Source organism: Xyrauchen texanus, chromosome 16, assembly GCF_025860055.1.
Source record: "Xyrauchen texanus isolate HMW12.3.18 chromosome 16, RBS_HiC_50CHRs, whole genome shotgun sequence".
Classification (NCBI taxonomy): Eukaryota; Metazoa; Chordata; class Actinopteri; order Cypriniformes; family Catostomidae; genus Xyrauchen; species Xyrauchen texanus.
In genome coordinates, this window is record NC_068291.1 from 30,987,685 (window position 1) to 31,006,841 (window position 19,157).

Below are 19,157 nucleotides of genomic sequence, written 5' to 3' on the forward strand. Positions count from 1 at the left end.
TTTACGAGTTTTTACCACCAGAATATAGACTGTCCCTAGAGACATCTTTTAGAGAGGAAGAAATTTCTGTCTTCCCAGATCTAATTTTCTCTCCTGATTGGCAAGTAACAGAGAATGGTCTGCTTTCTTTTAAAATATATATATTGTGTGTAAAGGTGTCACATCTTCCTCAGCTTCGGAGTGCGAGAGAGCCAAAATGGCAAGAGATCTTTGGACCAAGCACTTCCCATAGTAGGACCTTGTACAAACCTCCTATTGAGAAAAGAACTGGAGACCTGCAATGGAGGATTGTGCATGGTATAACAGCCACAAACAGACACAGAGCACACCTTGATCCTCAGGTCGGGGAGGGTTGTCCTTTTTGTGGAATACAAGAAACAGTTTTTCACCTTTTTCTTAATTGTGCGAGACTGCAACCTTTATTTTATAAAGTAGAAGAGTGGTGCCAAACCATAGGGGAAGTTTTTACACCGGCAAGGTTTATTTATGGACCAAAGTACAGCAGAAGTAGAATGGAGAGTCATGTTTTATTAAATTATTTATTTGGGCAAGCGAAGATGGATATATGGTTAACTAGAAAAAGTAAAATGAATGAAAAGGGTTCAACTGATGTTATGTTAGTACTAAAGGATTAATAAAATCCTGCATCAATATAGAGTTTAGCTATTATAAATTGATAAGCAACTTGCAAATGTTCAAACATAAATGGGGAGTAAACCAGTGTGTGTGTGTGAAATTGTCCTTGATGATTGTTTGCAATTTTATATCTGACAAATGCTGATTGTAAAAACTACACTCATAATTGTGTGATTATTTTTTCATATATTTCTTAATCTTTTTGTAATAAAGAGACCTTAAAAGTCAAAGTCTCTCTCTCTAATAAAATAGTAACAAATAACAATAAAATATAGTTTAAATAAGGTGCCAGGTAATGAATCAAATAAAAACTATAATAACAATATGCACTGTACAATATCAAATAAAATAATCCTTTAACACGACATTATGAACATAAGAAAATAAAAGCACTGTGACAAGAACATTAAGGCAGTGATTGGTTTCTGAGGGTGTGCATTGTGATGAATTTTGCTCAACTGATGCATTATTCTATCTCTCTCTCTCTCTCTCTCTCTCTCTCACACACACACACACACACACACACACACACACACACACACACACACACACACACACACACACACACACACACACACACACGTTTGTTTTTCTGTTGTGGTGTGGACTTTCTAATGACTTGTACTTTCTATTCCATTGTATGCAGATAACTTTCTCTTCCATTGGATGCAGAGTTTCATTTTTGCATTTTTAAATTTTTTAAGACAGAGTTTAGTTTGTTTAAAGCAGTTTTAATCGTGTGATCAATTTATTTCTGTTCCCCAAAATGTAGGTGGTTTCAGGTTTGCTATCCTTGTGGGGGCATTTGGTCCCTACAGTGCAGATAATACCTGACTCACATGAACTAAATGGACACATACCATGGATAGTATTGCTTCTCTATAGCCTTAAGCAAATTATAATTACAATCAACTGAACAACAACAACAAAAAGACTAGTAAGACGTACTTTTATTTTGTAAGTAAATTTTAATGGTATACAGTTAAGTAAACTGTACTTAGCTATTTGACATAATATTGATTAAAATTAGTGTGCACATTTTTCAATTTTGCGCACGGAAACCTCAACACTTAGTGCGCAAAAAATGACGACTGTAACAATCAACAGATAATTTTTTTGATCATGACCAAACATAACAAAATAACAATAAAAACGGTGTAAATAAACTTGCAAACAGTGAAATCTTGAAAGCTCATTGATTATTCAAACCCAGGGCATGCTGGGAACACCAGCTTTGAAGAGTTAAGTAAAAGTGGAATTTACTAAAGTGAGCAAAAAAAATATGACAAGGTTTTCTACTTTAGGATTGATGAATGATCAAGCATTGTAAAGATAATTTTTTTTTTTCTTTTTTATAATATACTTATAAGCTAGAGAATAATTTTACATGCTTGAGTTGAGTACAAAGTAGAATATACTCCATATTTTCAAGTTCACGGTTTAACTTATTCATTGTAGAAAATACTTAATCTTTTTTGCTATATTTATTTCACCAGAACATATTTTTTTTCAGTGTAGGCTAAACATTTTCTAACCCTAGCTCAAAAAGACAAAATGTTTGCATTTTTATAATATATACAGTACTGTGCAAAAGTTTTGTGCAAAAAAAATATGTTGAATAGTGACGATGACTTTTTTTACATTTATCAATTAATGTCATACAAAACATTTTATGCCCAGTTTATAAAAAAAGGTAAATTAATGTTAAGTGTGATCACATTTGTCTTCAAAACCAACTCTCCTAGGTACACCTGGTTTTCTTGGTTGTTGGCAGACCATCAAAGCTTCTTGGAAAATTCACCACAGTCCTTCTATCTTTTTTAAATTGTCTAAATTGTCTTTTCATGTAATCCCAGACTGACTCGATGTTCAGTCTGTGGGGGCCATGCGATATGTTGCAGGGCTCCCTGTTCTATTCTATTCTATTTGCAAAAGATACGTTGGGAGCCTAAAAGTAATATTTCCTATTGACACACTAAAGCCGAAGATATAAAAAACCATCTTAAGACAAATGTTTGTGTGAAACATCTTATGTGACTAAGACTTTTGCACAGTTACTATATATATATATATATATATATATATATATATATATATATATATATATATATATTTACAGTGCCTTGCAAAAGTTTTCAGACCCCTGACCAATTCTCATATTTCCGAATTACAAATGGTACACTGAAATTTCATTCTGATTGATATTTTATTTTAAAACACTGAAACTTAAAATCAATTATTGTAAGGTGACATTGTTTTTTTTGTTGGGAAATATTTTTATGAAAAAAAAAAATGATATCTTGCTTGCATAAGTATTCAACACCCACACATTAATATTTAATCAAGCCACCTTTTGCTGCAATAACTGCATTAAGACTTTTGGGGTTTATATGTACCAGCTTTGCTCACAGTGACTAAGTGATTTTGGCACTTTCTTCTCTGCATATTTGCTCCAGGTTGTTCAGGTTGGTTGCGTGATGCTTGTGGACTGCAATTTTCAAATAGTGCCACAGATTCTCAATAGGATTGAAATCAGGACTTTGACTGGGCCACTGTAGGGCATTTATCTTTTTGTTCTTGAGCCACTCCAGTGTTGCATTGGCCTTGTGCTTGGAATCATTGTCATGCTGAGAGGTGAATTTCGTCCCAAGCTTCAGTTTTTAGTGGACTGAAGTTCTCTTGCAGTATTTCCATATATTTTGCTCCATCCATTCTTCCTTTAATTCTAACAAGATGCCCAGTCCCTGCTGATGAGAAGCATCCTCACAGCATGATGCTGCCAACATCATACTTCACTGTAGGGATGGTGTGTCTTGAGGCATAGGAAGTGTTAGGTTTGTGCCACACATAGCGCTATGATTTTTGGCCAAAAAGCAAAATCTTCTCCCACATCGCAGTTGGGTCACTCACGTGCTTTCTGGCAGACTCCAGATGTGGATAAAACCAATGCACCTATAATAATTGATATTGAGTTCCAGTGTTTTAAAATAAAATATCAATCAGAATGAAATTTTAGTGTACCATTTGTAATTCGGTAATATGAGAGAACTGGTCTGGGGTCTGAATACTTTTGCAAGGCACTGTGTGTGTATATATATATATATATATATATATATATATATATATATATATAAACATGCACACTTCCGGGACGTCTCCAAAGGAAGGTTTTGCCAAATTTTATCTTACGTTTGGGCACAATTTTCTCCCTAAAGCTAAGTAAACCCTTCCTGATCCCCACATCTATCTCTTAGGGGTGTTGTTTTGAACAATTCTGAGAGAATATATCTTAACTTCTATTAAATATTTAGCCTATAAAAATATGGGTGGTGTCCATTTAATAGAAAAGTAACATCATCCTCTCGACCCTTACAAAATGGATGCTTATGGACTCACTATTATTTTTGCCTCTCTTCATTTCTGCAAATCATCCACTATCAAATAATATCAACAAATACTTCTCAGAAATATATATCAAACAGATTTATTTCTAAAATTCTCCAGTTTTGAAAAACAAACAAACTTGATTATTTCAATACAATACAATTTCATTGTTTTGACAGCTCAAACACACCTAAAAAGCATTTAAAGAATTCAGATGAGATATAACTACTATGTTAGAGGCGTTGACATGAGACACTTATATCCTCTTGACTGTTTTGTTGGTTGGTTCTGTTAAATGAGTGTTTCTCGTCTGTGACTTTGATTTTCAAGAGGACTTCCATCGTAGAGAAGAGAGGATTGCATGAATGAAGTACAGCAATGTGGTAATGAAAGCCATCACCTGCAAATACAAAATTAAAAATGTTATGCTAAGCTTGATGCCACTCTCCAGTTTAATCACATTTAAGGTTTGAAAAGACTGGAAGCTATTTCATTGATTCGATTGAAGTGACACTTGGGGTCCCTAATTGATCATGCCATGCGCTAAACCGTGTACGTGAACTGGGGGGGCATGGGAGCAGGCCGTGCCAGATGCACCTTTTTTTCTCTCTATGTTTCTTGCATAGAGTTAAAGTGGCTGGGGCCATTTAATGCTATAACATGCATCGGGGAAGACACTCTTTACCAACTCCTTTCCTTTCAGGGGGAAAAGAACCCACAGAGACCACGTCCAGCTTAGGCTAGGGGGAGGTTAAATGTGGGGAATGCGGTACATGGGTTTGTGCAAGAGGAACACCCAGTCAGTCATTCCGTATAAACGCGTTCTACGTGCTTTGGAGACAGTGTTCCCTTTCCGCTGTCCACCAAATCAGACAAAGAGCTGCTCAGAACAGATTAAGCTCTGCATGCGGTCCACATAGGTATGCAAAGTATGCACCAGACACAGCAACGAAAAGGCTGGGTCTGCCTCCTCCCAGGGCAGCTCTTGCAGGTTCACTACCTGGTCCCTGAAGGGGGTCATAGGAACCTTGGGCACATAGCCTGGTCGAGGTCTCAGGATGACTTGGGCATCTGCCGGACTGAGCTCCAGGCAAGTGTCACTGACAGAGAACGCTTGCAGGTCCCCAACCCTCTTGATGGAAGCGAGTGCGATCAGGAGGGCTGAGCATGATGCTCTCCGATGTGCATGGCCTGTCGTGACAGCGCGTCCTCTGCTGTGATGAGGCTGCCTGTGATGAGGCTGCCCGTGATGTGATATGAGTGAGCCCAGATGGACGGAAGTCAACACTTCGAGCCCTGATGGAAGTCAACGAGTTGCCGGGGGGCAGGTGGTTCGTGGGGATTTACCTGCCATCCCCAAATCGCCTCCATCACCGGCCGGGTCGTCCTCAATCCTGTGGGAAGGAGGAGCGATGCGAGGGGTGGCTGGAATGGCGTTCATTTTCAGGAAGGAAAGCCGTGACCGCAGCGTTGCCATGGTTACATTTTTGCAGTGAGAACAAGAACCATCCACAAACGCCGCCTCAGTGTGATCATGGCCCAGACACACGAGGCAACGAATATGACCACCAGGAGCGGAGAGATCCAGGAACTACACAAAGGCAGAAGGGCATCTTTAAAAAGACGCATCCTGATAAGGACGTTCAACGCCTGCTGTGTGTGCTCTTTTAGAGAAATGATACACTTTTGTGAGAAAATATACTCTTTCAGAAGTGCTGTCGAAACGCCCAGGGGCAAAGGCTGCACTGGTGTGCAGAGAAGGAGAAAGCCGCTGGTATGCGATGTAGATCCAACAGCAAACGCTCTGCAGACGTGAGTGGAACAGAAGTGATCTCAGCTCGCTGATCGCACAACCGCTCGGCTCCAAAGACAAAATCTGAATGGACAGATGCATGATTCCCTTCTTTTATACCCGTATGTCCGGGGGAGGAACATGCAAATCATGTTTGCCTTTTCTCAAGTTCAGAGGTAACTGAGGCCTTCAAGAAAGACCCCCAGTGGCGCTTCATTCAACACAAAGTCGAGTGAGCGACAGAAGGGGAGCAAGAGAACAAACCAGCAGACACCACAATAATGGAATCTTTTACTTAGTCTTACTTAGATGTACATCAACTGCAAATAAAATAGATTAGTTAAAAACAATCTCTTAATGTGCCATGTGAGGATGCCTAAAATGTGTGTTATTTTGTTTTTCATATGCGTTCAAAAGTTCTTTATTGAGAATTAATAGAGGTTAATTTCCCGTTGGTTTTCACTTGAACTTTGTTTAACAGTACAACACTTTTCTAGTCAGAGCAATGTTGTTGAAGATAACAGTTGTGATGCACTAAGCAGGGAATACTTTTTGAAGAGATCAAGTACCTTATTGAGACATCATTCAAAGAGCAACAAATAAAAGTCATAGCTTAATTTAAAGGTTGCATTTAACATGAAAATATAATTGGTAAATAACAAAGAGAGGTAGATGCAATAATGTTTTAACAAATTGAAAAAATACTTCCTCTGAGGAATATAATTATTTAATCATCAATGATACTCACATACATCAAGACTCAGCATACAAAACACAACAACAGTGACAATCAACAAACTAATTTTCAGATTCATGCCGCAATGCACTGTGGGTGTGTTCATAGTACAGAACTCAACATTGGCACCCAGCATTTATTGCGGCATGAGCCTGGAAATTAGTTTGTTGATTATTACGGTTGTTGCATTTTGTATGTGAAATGCTGATGTCTGTGTGTCTTATTGTCAGCTCAAATGATTATATACTCTAAAGATAGTAACTGCTCAACTTGTTACAACAGTATCGCTTTGACCCTTCTTGAAGTCTGAATTTCAGAATTATTTTCCCCAAATCATATTAGAATTATATTGTTTTAAGACTTGAGATACATACACTAAACCAAATATTTGTCTCTCCATCATAATGCATTATTGTTCTCTTAAATAATATTGTGCAGGCTGGAAAGAGTTTGCTGTACAACAAAACAAAGTTCAAGGGCCAAACCAAAGTGAACACTAATCACCAAAATGGTGACTTAAAATTAAACAAAATTACATCAGCAACACTAAATTACTTTTGTACACATTTGAAAAACAAAATAACCTACATTTCTTAAACATCCTCATACAACATATTAAGAGATCGTTGTCCAATAATCAATGTTTTTTTGCAGTTGATGTACATCTCAGACAGATTCAATTGATGTCAATAGTGTTTGCTGGTTTGTTCTCTTGTTCTTGTTGTTCATCTTTTCTCCAATAGATTCTGCTTGTTAACAGCAGGTGTCATCACTAATGATCAGACAACATTCAGAGAGTGTACCTACCTGATCTCATGAACTATTTGGCCAATTAAACATTTACTCAAAATAGCGTAGTTTCAACACCAAGGAGTGTTAATTTAACACCGGGGACTTTGCTGGGTATGTCATTTTTATAAGCAGAATATTCAATCAATGATTCACTTTGTTCAATCTTAAAGGGTAGGGCATATTCACATTTGATGAAACTGACAATTATAGACTGACTGACCCCACACCATCACATTCAGTATCTATTTACATTTACACACATCTTTATTACACAATTTGTTTCAAATAAGTGCACATACTCTTCTCATCTGTGATTTATGGTGCTGCCAATATATTGTAACCTGATTTACCAAGGTGAAGTAGAATGAGTCTTACCACAGCAGCAATGTCCAGCTTGTATATCTTGATACTGAATAGGTCAGTAATTAAAGTTAATTCCTTTATACCGATGGTGACATAAGCCAGAAGCACGGAAGCACTCAGATAAAGGAATGCAGCAAAGGCATGATATCCAAAATCCTGAAGTAAGCAGAAGACAGAGAGAGATGATTTGTCATATTCTGAGTCACATCTAATATCATACCCTCCAAAACTGAGATAAAATGTGGATATTTTATTGATATTACATTTCTATACATTAAAAGGACACATGCTTCCTGGTAAATGCATTAAAATTGCTGGATTGCCTTCACTGGTAAATGTACCACATCTGCTATTCACACATGCAACGGTTTCTGTCTTTTTTCCCATTCGACAAATTTCTTTGCACTTAAAGCTGGATTTCACTACATCACTTCTAAAATCTGAACATAATCTAAAAATACTAAGTAACATACAGTTACAATTATGTAAATGGATACCACCAAAAATTGGGTATCACACACTAAGCGACTGTGGATCATTCCTGCTGTCAAGTCGATCCTATCACAAACATATGCCCCTGTTCTAGGAGACGCATGACAGATTTCTTCCCCGACTGCACAGGCATATTCCAGAACGAAATTGTGAAAAAGTGGTTCAGGGTACATTAGAGTAGGCATATATGATTCATTTTTGACTCATCATGCTTTTGTCTGGGGAAACCAGTGAGTTCTATGGTGAAAGTTTAAACCGCTGCGATAAAACATTTTTAAACTTTGCCTCATACATGCTTGCACAAGTTCACTGAACTTATTCAGTGTGCCTGATACTTTTTTCTTGCATCTTATCATGCAGAAACACACTGACGTTTTTAAATCCAAACACAATTTGTCAAAAAAGACGCTGATGCACTAGGTTAAAATTATTTTCTTGATTCATTTTTATCTGTCAAAATGACAGAGAGCATTTGGAATTGTCCATCATAAAAAAAAGCTGCAAATGTGGATAATTATCAATTAACTCAACCCCTGAATGCATGTTGGGTTAAGCAATTGTTTGTGCCCCACCAGAAATAATGAGCCTGATACACCACTTTTCGTCATGACAACAAAGTTGTAATATTGATTATAACTTTACACAGTTATGGTTAGTAAGTGATTTTATCACACTTAACTCATGTAAACATGTATATCTCTGCTAGCACATGATTACGCATAGTGGCTATACTTTAGAAACAGTGGGTTTTAATGTTTAAGGGCTAGCCCTGTTCACTTCCATTATAAGTGTCATACTGTAACTGTCATTTTTGCTTTATTTTCAAATAAACAAGGGACGTTTCAAAAAAATTTGGGTTATCAACATTATGCCATAAATGCTGCTGATTGAGCTTAACTTTTATTGAACCTGGAACATTCCTTTAACATGGAGGTTTATTAACCAAAAATTTTAATTATTCAGTCAGACTTTCTTTTCTATGTGTAGTGTAGTGGTAGTTTCCATAGACCATGGCAATATTATAAACTGGTGTTTCTTACCAAGCCAGGCCAGTTGCTTCTCTGGTTTGCACCAGTAATGAAAATGAAGAACCAGATAGTTGTGATTAGGAAGCAGAAAATGGACACAAACATGATCCAGCCCAGAGGATTGGGTGGGATCACTTTGGTGGAGGCTACCAGGGTCCACACCAATCCACCAAAAATCTAGAACAAACAAAACACACATCAAAATGTTTCAAGACGCTCCTTGAAACTATATGAATACAGAATTTTCCCAGAAAAGTGTGTGTGTGTCTATATGGCACAATCACAACATTATTTGTTGAGCATCCTGAAACCACTGGCTTAACCAGTGGCGTGGGTTTAGAGTGGGGCTATCTGTTTGGCCAACCAATGGAAGATGAGACGTGTTCTGGAAACCTTTTTCCTGAAAGTAGTGGGGCAAAGCTTTAAATTGGTACGGAAGACACTGTACCTTTAAAAGCAATTGTATTATTAAAAATGCTGATGTTATCTCAGTAAAGGGTGTCACACTTGTCGACTGTTTTGCTGAAATCCCGCTCTCTTCAGTAGGAGGTAGGTCACACTTGCAGATAAAAAATGGTGGAGGAGTGAAATGAATGGGAAAGATTGGAATGCCCAACGGTCAACGGATGTAGAAAAGAAGTCCTGCCTTACAGGTAAAAGAGCCAATCACCTTTTAGATACAGACATCTACTGACAATTAACTCGAGAAAGGCGCATTAACTATACAAGCCTGGAAAATTTATTTTGTGGAATCTGTGGCAAAGAAGCACAATTTATTATACCAGTGTTGTCAGATTTTTACTGCTGATTGGAAATGTTAAAGAAGAAGCTCATTGTTCACTTGACGAACACAAGAGCCCTCCTCGGCGATATAATTATTTTTTCTAACAATTTTGATGTGCTTTTCCTGGTGCTGAAACCATTAACTGAGCAGGGAGTCCCGATAGTCAAGAGATCACTGAACTCCAGCTGGTAGACGCTAATGCTCTCCGTCTCTCACCTACTATCTGGCCATTATGTAAATAAAGCTTACACCTCAAAAATCGCTGGAAAACTTGATTAGTGTGACACCGGTTTAAAGCAAAGTGTACACTACATGACTTCAGCTCATCTCCTTTGATGTTTTGAGTCGGCAACTGGTCCGCAACAAGAAGTCTCAGATCTCATGACTAATGGTCGTGTATTGTGCGCACTCCTGTGATATGCCAAGACTAGTCGCAGATGGTACAATGGATTTCAAACCTGCTTGATACCTAGATATTTTGTCGTCAGTTGTATTTTGGGTGATCCATTTGAAATGGGATGGCACTAAAGACAGCTAGAATGGCAGTTTTTTTTTTCCCGGTTATTTGCAGATTTAAAGGGAAATAAGCGTACAATATGAACATTTTAAAAAGCAAATGCGTGAACATGCACAATAGGAACACAGATATTATAAGGACGCACGTTAGAAGTTCAGTTACAGGTATTGCACTAAAATAAGTCAGAATTATGCACTAAACGTCATGTTTGCATATAATTAAGAGAAACTGTGTGCCGGTTTTTAGAGCTTCCTCTTCTTTTATGTTTTTGCGCTTTATTATCATGCAGTAATACACAGACTGATACACAGACTCCTTGAATACAAGTGGTCAAAAGAGATGACCAGGTGTAATGGTGATGTGTCTCGCTTGCACACATGTGATCAGATCACCCAAAATGCATCTTAAAGGAATAGTTCACCCAAAAATGAAGATTTGCTAATAATTTACTAATTTAGGATTTCATTTCAGGCCTCCTCCTTTAAACAATGCTAGAGAATGTACTACATTTTATGATGGTCTAAAATGCATATTTAGGGTGCATCAAAATAATCTTTTATTTGTTGACTCCAGACAACAAATAAAAGTTCTTCTGAACTCAAAAGATTGATTATTTTTAGAGGCAAAACAATACTTATATGCTTTTTAAACTACAAATTTTCACTTCCGTACATCTCTGTGACGTGCAATCACGAGCGGGATGACGTTAGCTCATTGGTAAGGTAACGCGTCAAGTGGAGGAGGCAGGAAGCGTGTCATTGTTTACAAGTGAAACTTGCAGACCGCAGACCGAGCGCCAGTCACAAACCAAAACAGTCCTAAACAATTTCAAAACAATATAAAATAAAAATAAAAAATGATTTCCAAATAATTATAAAATTACTGCAACCAAACTAAATAACCATCCTTTATTTCGGAGCAATGCCGTTGCATTATCTACTTATGCCTCCTCTTTAGCAGAATTCTATACGCTATATGACTGTCAGGAATTCAAGCAACACAAGTTGTAGTTAGAGAAACCATGTGCGAGAGCGTTTACTGAGATTCACAGGATTTACACAGTGAGATCAATGATACAGGTGATATCACACAGACGAAAAGCTTCACAAACTGAACTGGGATTCACAGGGTTTAAAGTGCACAGAGCTGAAGAAGAGGTAACAGGCAAAACAACAGGGTAAGCACTAAACAGATATTGATGAAGATCAGGAGCAAATACAGACAGGTAAATAAACAATGCCTGAGAGCAGCGCAGTCAAGCTAGATTCTTTTGTGTGAGACTTGACAGTGAAGTGGTGTAAAGGTTAGTTATTTATGCAAGGAGTAATGAGTGAGTGAAATGAGTGCAGGTGTGGTGAATTATAAATCGAGTGATGAGGATTGGAGCACTGAGGGAGGTGCAGAGCCCGAGGGATGCGTGACAATGACAAAGTTATCACACATATCTGAGTTCACTGGAAAAACAGCACGGTCACAGCCGATTAATTCAGATATCGGCCCTTTGTTTCTTTCGTTGGTCTGAAATCCTCAGTGGTAAAATGTTCACTGCACACCTTCCAATATTTGAGAGAATGTAGGGTGTACGTATCCAGGTTCAGCATGATAAGCCAGAGCTTCAATCGCTCATGATCATGATGCAACGTTAATATGTTTTTTTCTGGCATGCATTATCTTTGGGGTTTCTGAAGGTTGAAGCATCCAGGATAGACACGCAAAACAACCATTTTGAACAATACACTTATACAAATACAAATCTACAGGAAAGACAATTAAACTTTTGTACAGCGCTTCTTCTCTTTTAAACAATGACACGCCTCCTGCCTCCTACTCCACGTGATGTGTGACCTTACCAATGAGCTTACATCATCCGATTATTTTGATGCACCCTAAATATGCATTTTGGACCATCAAAAAAATGAGTACATTCACTTACACTATTTAAAGGAGGAGGCATGAAAAGAAATATAAAAATCTTAAATTCTGTTATGATGAAGAAAGAAACTCAGATACATCTTGGATTGCCTGAGGGTGAGTAAATTATCAGCACATTTTCATTTTTGGGTGAACTATTCCTTTAATACCTGTTGTATACCTCAGTTGGGGACGAATGGTCATGCAGTTGATACACCCACCAGCACACCAGCACAACAGAAAACAAGACTGTGAATAGCAGGGCGCCAACTGCAAATTGTGTAGTGTACACTAGGTTTATGTGGTTAAATAGAAATGTCAGTGTCTATACCCTCATCATCCGTCCCGGAGAGGTTAATCCTGTCAGTTGAGTTGCTATTGAACAGATTTAATGGGCGTAGCAGGAATTAGTTATGAAATGATGTCACCTGAAAGCTTTTCACTGAATAATTGTGTGAGGAAATAAACTGCCCTACCTTGTATAATAATATTCATTCTGACATTCAGGTCCTGTATAAATTAATCTGTTAGATCATAATGCACAGAGTTCATTGGAGTATAACTGATTATTGCACAGTTTGCACCATCATTCCCTACAGAAAATGTACCTCTTACAAGTTCCCCACAACACTTGTTCAGTGGTATATTTGTCTAAATTCATTTCGGACCATCTCTGTTTTTACATATTTATAAATTTATTTATCCTTGCTGGGCTTAATTATGTTTATCCTTTTTGCAAGTAAACCTATATTAAATGTAGTCTGGGTCATATTGTCTTTTACCTTGTGTTGTTTTGTTCAATGTTCTTGAGGATGAGGGCATGTCAAGCAATCCTTCTATTGGCATCTACCTACTACATTTCTAACAATATAATTTAATGCATGGTCTCTGGTGCCGTCAACAAAAGATATGGGAAAGCAATTCTCCTTGATAAGCCTATATATATTTCTATCCTAACTATGCACTCTATACTATGCATTAACTAACTTGGCATTATAAAGTTAGTTGCATTGTACTTTGTATATATAATTTTTTTTATCCCTGCCATCCACTGCTCTTTCAGAACAGACCCCTTTTCAGTTTGTGACCCACCAATTGAAAACCACTGAGATAAAGCATAATGAGCTGAGTTGTCATATATATAAATATTTTCAGTCCTAACCTGTCGAAACAGTCTCTCTATTTTAACAATATTTGCTAGGGCCACATATCCAACACGCCCTTTTAAAATGCTTAACAGCTTGCAGAAACCAGAACTTCAGAGTAATAGTTATTTTACAAGGAGCCCAGCCCCACAGTATACATTATTACATAATAATTCTGGCTTTTGTAAACCTCGATTAACTTACCTCTCTTTATTACACAATTTCATTATAGTGAAATACATTTGGTAAAATATAGTATTCACTCAAATTTTGCATGTTGCATTGCAACTGCATGGATCCAGAGGTTTAGTCTTCAGATGTGTAAAGCGGTATAATGACAGGAATCCTTAGCTATCCGCCAAAGCAATTGTTACAATGCTCAATACAGTTTCTCTTTGGTGAGAATGTTGCCATTTATTGCCATCCATAATTTAATACATAAGGAATACAATAAACAAAATATATTTAAATGTCACAAAGTGTGTCACACTATAAAATCTGATTAGCCAAGTTAATTCAAAATGTTTATGGGAAACAACTGCTTTGACTCACCAAGGTTGTCTTACACGTTACACAGTTTTAAACACACATGTTAACTGGGACCTCACAAAAGCAGAGGCTTCCCATAAAACATTTGGTCTGGTTGTACATAGTTTATCCCTGTCATCTCTAGCAATGTTCCAGAATCTTTTTACAATTCTTCCTTAACCATGAACTCCATTCTGTCTCACTTCGAACTTTGAAACCACCAGGAAAAAATTTATTAGGTGGTAGATAATTTAGATGGTTTAAATTTATAGTCCCAACTACTGATTTGATCTAAAGATGACCTTACTGGTTGCATACTTACAAATTCTGGAATGAAGAAAATATCAGGCATGGTGGTAAAAATCTGACCGCCACTAGGAAGAATGCCATTATTCACTGAAGAAGCCATTGTGTGTATTACTGAAGAGTGAACAGGTTTCCAAAAAAGTTTTGAAGCAGGACTTTTTAAACACTTCCCTCATTCATAAAGCCCCTCCCTATATCCGGTTTTCTGATGAATTGCACTTGTCATTATTCAAATCTGTTTCAGGGACCTCTTTGTGTGTTGTGTAGAACTAATTATGGACTAATTATATTACTCAATTAATGAAAGGTTTCTTTCCTGAACAGTTTACTGTAGTGTAATCTCCAAATAGTTCATCAACTCATCGCAAAAGTAACATTTATGTAAATTAAACATTTTCTTAACACATTATATAAAATCTCTGTAAATGTTTTCTCAACACATTATAAAAGTAAAATCTCCATAAAAAAAATCCTCAAAACAATACGAAAGTAAAATATCTAAAAATGGAATGTTTCTTCAACACATTTCAGAAGCATGACAAAAAGCATGAATCTTTCAATTTGATCATATAAAAACTTTCACTCTTCGGGAAAGGATTTCTACTAGATGTTGGAACATGGCTGTGGGGATTTTCTCCCATTCAGACAAAAGAGTATCAATGAGGACAGGCAATGACATTGGACAATGTGGCCTGGCTCAATGTCTGCGTTCAAAGTAATTCCAAAGGTGTTCAATGGGGTTCAGGTCAGGATGTGTGTGCAGGACAGTCAAGTTCTTTCACACTGGACTCAATAAACCATTTCTTTGGACTTTGTGCACAAGGGGATTGTCATGCTGGAATAGAAAAGAACCCTCCCCAAAGCATTGCAACAATGCTCAAAGCACACAATTGTAGGCCATTGTATAAATATTTGTCCTCACAGAAATTATTGTAATGTGTACTAGCATCTACACAGTTATTGTTGTTGGTGTGAGTTCTTTTGCATAAAAGGTTTGTATAATTTTTTTTCAGAATTTATTCAGGCAACTTGTAGTACATCTAAAACAGATATGGTCCCAGTGGAGCAGCCATGGGTTAAGTGCCTTGCTCATGGGCACAAAATGAAGGCTCAAATGAAGGATAGTTTTGAACATATAATATTTTGGTTATCAGCCCAGTTCTTCTACCAATAGGCTACACCTCCCTGATATTATTTCACTACAAATGCTAATCAGGCAAGGTTTTTCCAATCGTCTACTGTCCAGTTTTGGTGAGCCTATGCCCACTACAGCCTCAAGTTTCCTGTTCTAAGCTGACAGTAGTTGTACCTCTAGGGGTTCTCTGCTGCTGTAGCCCAGCTGCCATAATATTCAATGTGTTATATGTTCAGAAATTTTGTAATGTGTGTTTATTTGGGTTACTGTCACCTTCCTGTCAGCTTGGACCAGTCTGGCCATTCTCATCTGACCTCTGTCATTAGCAAGCCATTTTTGCCCACAGAACTGCCGCTTGGTGGATGTTTTTTCCACCATACTCTTTACACTCTAGAGACTGTTGCACGTGAAAATCCCTGGAGATCAACAGTTACATAAATACTTAAGCCATCCCATCTAGCACCAACAGTCATGCCATGGTCTAAATAGCTGAGATCACATTTTATCCCCATTCTGATGGTTGATGTGAACATTAGCTCCTGACCCACATCTGAATGATTTTATAAATTACACAGTCACCACATGATTGGCAGATAAATATTTGCTGATAATCGCACGAGTAAGTGGATGTACAGGTGTACCTAATAAAGTGGCCAGTGAGTGTATATGATAATGATGATCTACTGTATGAATAATTTTAATTGGAATGCACAGAGTGCATGTTTGGGTGATGTTTAGAGTGAGATTAATTTGAAACCTCCCTTCTATGTACTTATGCTTCATATAGAAAAATTTCACATAGAAACATATTTACTATGTGGAAACAATCCAGACAACGTCTCGTTACCTCCATCAGGGAACGGAGGTTACAACAGTTTCGTAAGGCTTTTTAAGGTACCTGACACTTGTCAAGTTTTATTTAGTGTCAGGATCCTGTCACCTTTGCTCTAGTTTTTGTGTGTGTTGTCTTCTTCCATGTGCTCTGTCCGCCTCAAAGCTAGGCTGGGGCGCCGTGTGCAACAGGTATGCAGCTGCTGGCCCCTGGACAGGACCGCAACTGTGTTGGGATTTCAACAGTCTCATGTTGTTGGCAGTACTGCTCGCCCTGTGGGGGCTTTTGCAGTTGATCCAGGCCAATTGCGTGTGGGTCTGCTTTGGCGAACAGTGGAAAGGGAATGCTATCTCCAAACAGAGGCTTGCCCACTGGATCGTGGATGTCATCGTGCTGGCATACCAGGCCCAGGCTATGCCTGCCCCTTTGTGAATACAAATACAATCTACGAGGATTCTGGCATCCTCATAGGCACTGGCCAACGGCACCTCTCTAGCAGACATCTGCAGGGCAGAGGGCTGGGCAACACCCAATACCTTCATGTGATTTTGTGATCTCCGGGTTGAGCCACTTTCGTTCCGTGCATTGTCAGGTATGAACAGGTACATTTACGGGACAGCTGGCTGGGTATACTGCTTACATACAGCGTCTTTCCCCTCCATGAGGCAAAGAAGTGCACTTTTATCCCATGCGAGTTCACGAAACTGTGAACCCTGGTTGACTTCCTCCCTAGCCCTGTGGCTCGCGAGTTTGGCTGAGGAATTCGCAGTCAGATCCAGTATGAGTGCTCATATGCCCTGTCCTGGGGTAGGTGCTCCACAGGTGCCGGTTACTACAGTAGTCCCCCATGATGTATTTTCCGCAGTACAGTCTCCCTGTCGGCAGACCCATGTCTCCCTTGGGCTGAGCTCTCTCTGCTCCTGGTTTGTAGAGCCATGACGTATTGCCACGTTACTTCCCTTCATGCAGGATGTGGTCTCCGTGGTGTCTTTTCCCCCTGAAAGAATAGGAAAGGAAAAGAACACCTTCCCCGACACGAATAATAGTATTAGTTGGTCCCAGTCGTATCTAATACTCTGTGTAGAGAAAAAACATAGAGAGAAAAGGCCACGGCTGGCACGTTAGTTACAACTTGTCCCCCCTCAGGGATGTGGGGAACTACATGACGTTCAGCAGTTGTGGTGTTTTGTATAGGGACCCCTAGTGTCACTACATCAACACAACGTTGAGTGTGTGACAGAAGGGAAACATCTCGGTTACTGTCGTAACCTCCGTTCCCTGATGGAGGGAACGAGACCTTGTGCCCCTCTTGACACAATGCTGTACTACCCGCTGGAATGTCCAGGACCCTGTCTCGGCTCCTCAGCACAAAACCTAAATGAGTGGTTGCGAGCCAGCTCCTTTTATACCCTTTTATTTATCTGTGTAAAGTCAGCAGTGTCATTTCAAATTACACTTTAACAGTGATATCGGTGTGTCGGATATACCGGCTCTTTACAGAAACTAACCTTTGCCTGACAAGCTTGCAGATCTTATATCTGAAGAAGGCACACGCCTTATTGCTCATGGGAAAACTTGTAGTGTTACACAGCTCCAAACAATGCCTGTTTGTTGCTGGTCTGGTCTGGTTACCAAGGGTAACAATGACATGAAATGTTTATGAACAATATGTTTCTCTAATGCTTCTACGTGTAGCCACTGTTCACCATCACGTTTGTGTAATCAGAAGAGGGGAAAAACAACCCATATATTTCAGTCAGACCAGTTAAATGGTAGCCTAGTAGTTATTTAACTAGTCTAATAACACCAAGTTTAAAGATTTTATCTAAGGTAGGGGTGTCCTATGAACTCAATGGTAACTGGTTGTAGATGGTGTAACTTAATTATTATTAATGTACTTTAAGTAACTTTGCTAAATAGCCAGGCGCAAAGTTCAGCATGTGTGGCTTATACAGCCCTTTTGAACAGGTATATTTCAATATTAACAGTCCAAATGTAGTAATTCAAATGAGATATTTCAACAGGTCTGGGTAATATTCTGCTTTTTCAAAGTATATTAAAGCAATATCACTCAAGCAAGAGTACTGTTATATAACATTTTCAACACAACGGCATGATTGCAAATGTTATATTGCTTAACATTAGGGCGGCAGTGGCTCAGGTGGTAGAGCAGGTTGGCCACCAATCGCAGAGTTGGCGGTTCGATTCCTGGCTCACATGACTCCACATGCCGAAGTGTCCTTGGGCAAGACACTGAACTGCAAGTTGATCCCAATGGCAGGCTAGCGCCTTGCATGGCAGCTCTGCCGTCATTGGTGTGTGAATGTGTGTGTGAATGGGTGAATGAGTTTTGAATACCGCTAAGGTTAAAAAGGCGCTATATAAGTGCAGTCCATTTACCATTTACATTATATTAAGTAACTTACATTTTAGACACAATATGGTCAAATATTTTGTCTATTTTTGAGACAAATGAAAATAGCTCTGTTACCGCAAATTAAAATATTTCCAATCCCGATTCCAGGCAACCAATACCATTATTGAATAAAATTTCTTTGCAATTCTGAGAATAAAATGGGTAATAGAAAAAATAAAAAAATAAATTTATCAGCCATACTTTACAAACAAATAAAAACACTTTTATAGGCCTAAACATCAAATTATTAGACTTAATAACAATTACAGGATATTATCAATGTTTTATCAACTTTATTTAATTTAAATTTATAACAAACATCACATTTATATTTATCATTATTTAATGTGAATTAACTCC

At 38.2% G+C, this 19,157-nt stretch overlaps 1 protein-coding gene across 1 annotated transcript; it reads right to left on the minus strand.

Moving 5' to 3' along the window:
• Positions 1-1,584: 1,584 nt before the first annotated feature.
• On the minus strand, positions 1,585-14,553 carry LOC127656649 (myelin and lymphocyte protein-like). The gene is made up of 4 exons (XM_052145061.1): positions 14,431-14,553; positions 9,236-9,400; positions 7,716-7,859; positions 1,585-4,420 (listed from the first exon to the last, which is right to left on the minus strand). Exons 1-4 carry the CDS (start codon positions 14,515-14,517, stop codon positions 4,346-4,348), a joined length of 471 nt encoding a protein of 156 aa, XP_052001021.1. The 5' UTR covers positions 14,518-14,553; the 3' UTR covers positions 1,585-4,345.
• Between the last annotated feature and the right edge of the window lie 4,604 nt (positions 14,554-19,157).

What these genes read in the sequence shown, in the direction of transcription:
- LOC127656649 (XM_052145061.1), bottom strand. Translation starts at nt 14,517, where the DNA reads ATGGCTTCTTCAGTGAATAATGGCATTCTTCCTAGTGGCGGTCAGATT. An exon ending in TTTTCTTCATTCCAGAATTT is followed by an intron (nt 9,401 to 14,430) that starts GTAAGTATGCAA and finishes TGTTTGTTCTAG; the next exon opens with ATTTTTGGTGGATTGGTGTG. An exon ending in GAAGCAACTGGCCTGGCTTG is followed by an intron (nt 7,860 to 9,235) that starts GTAAGAAACACC and finishes TGCTTACTTCAG; the next exon opens with GATTTTGGATATCATGCCTT.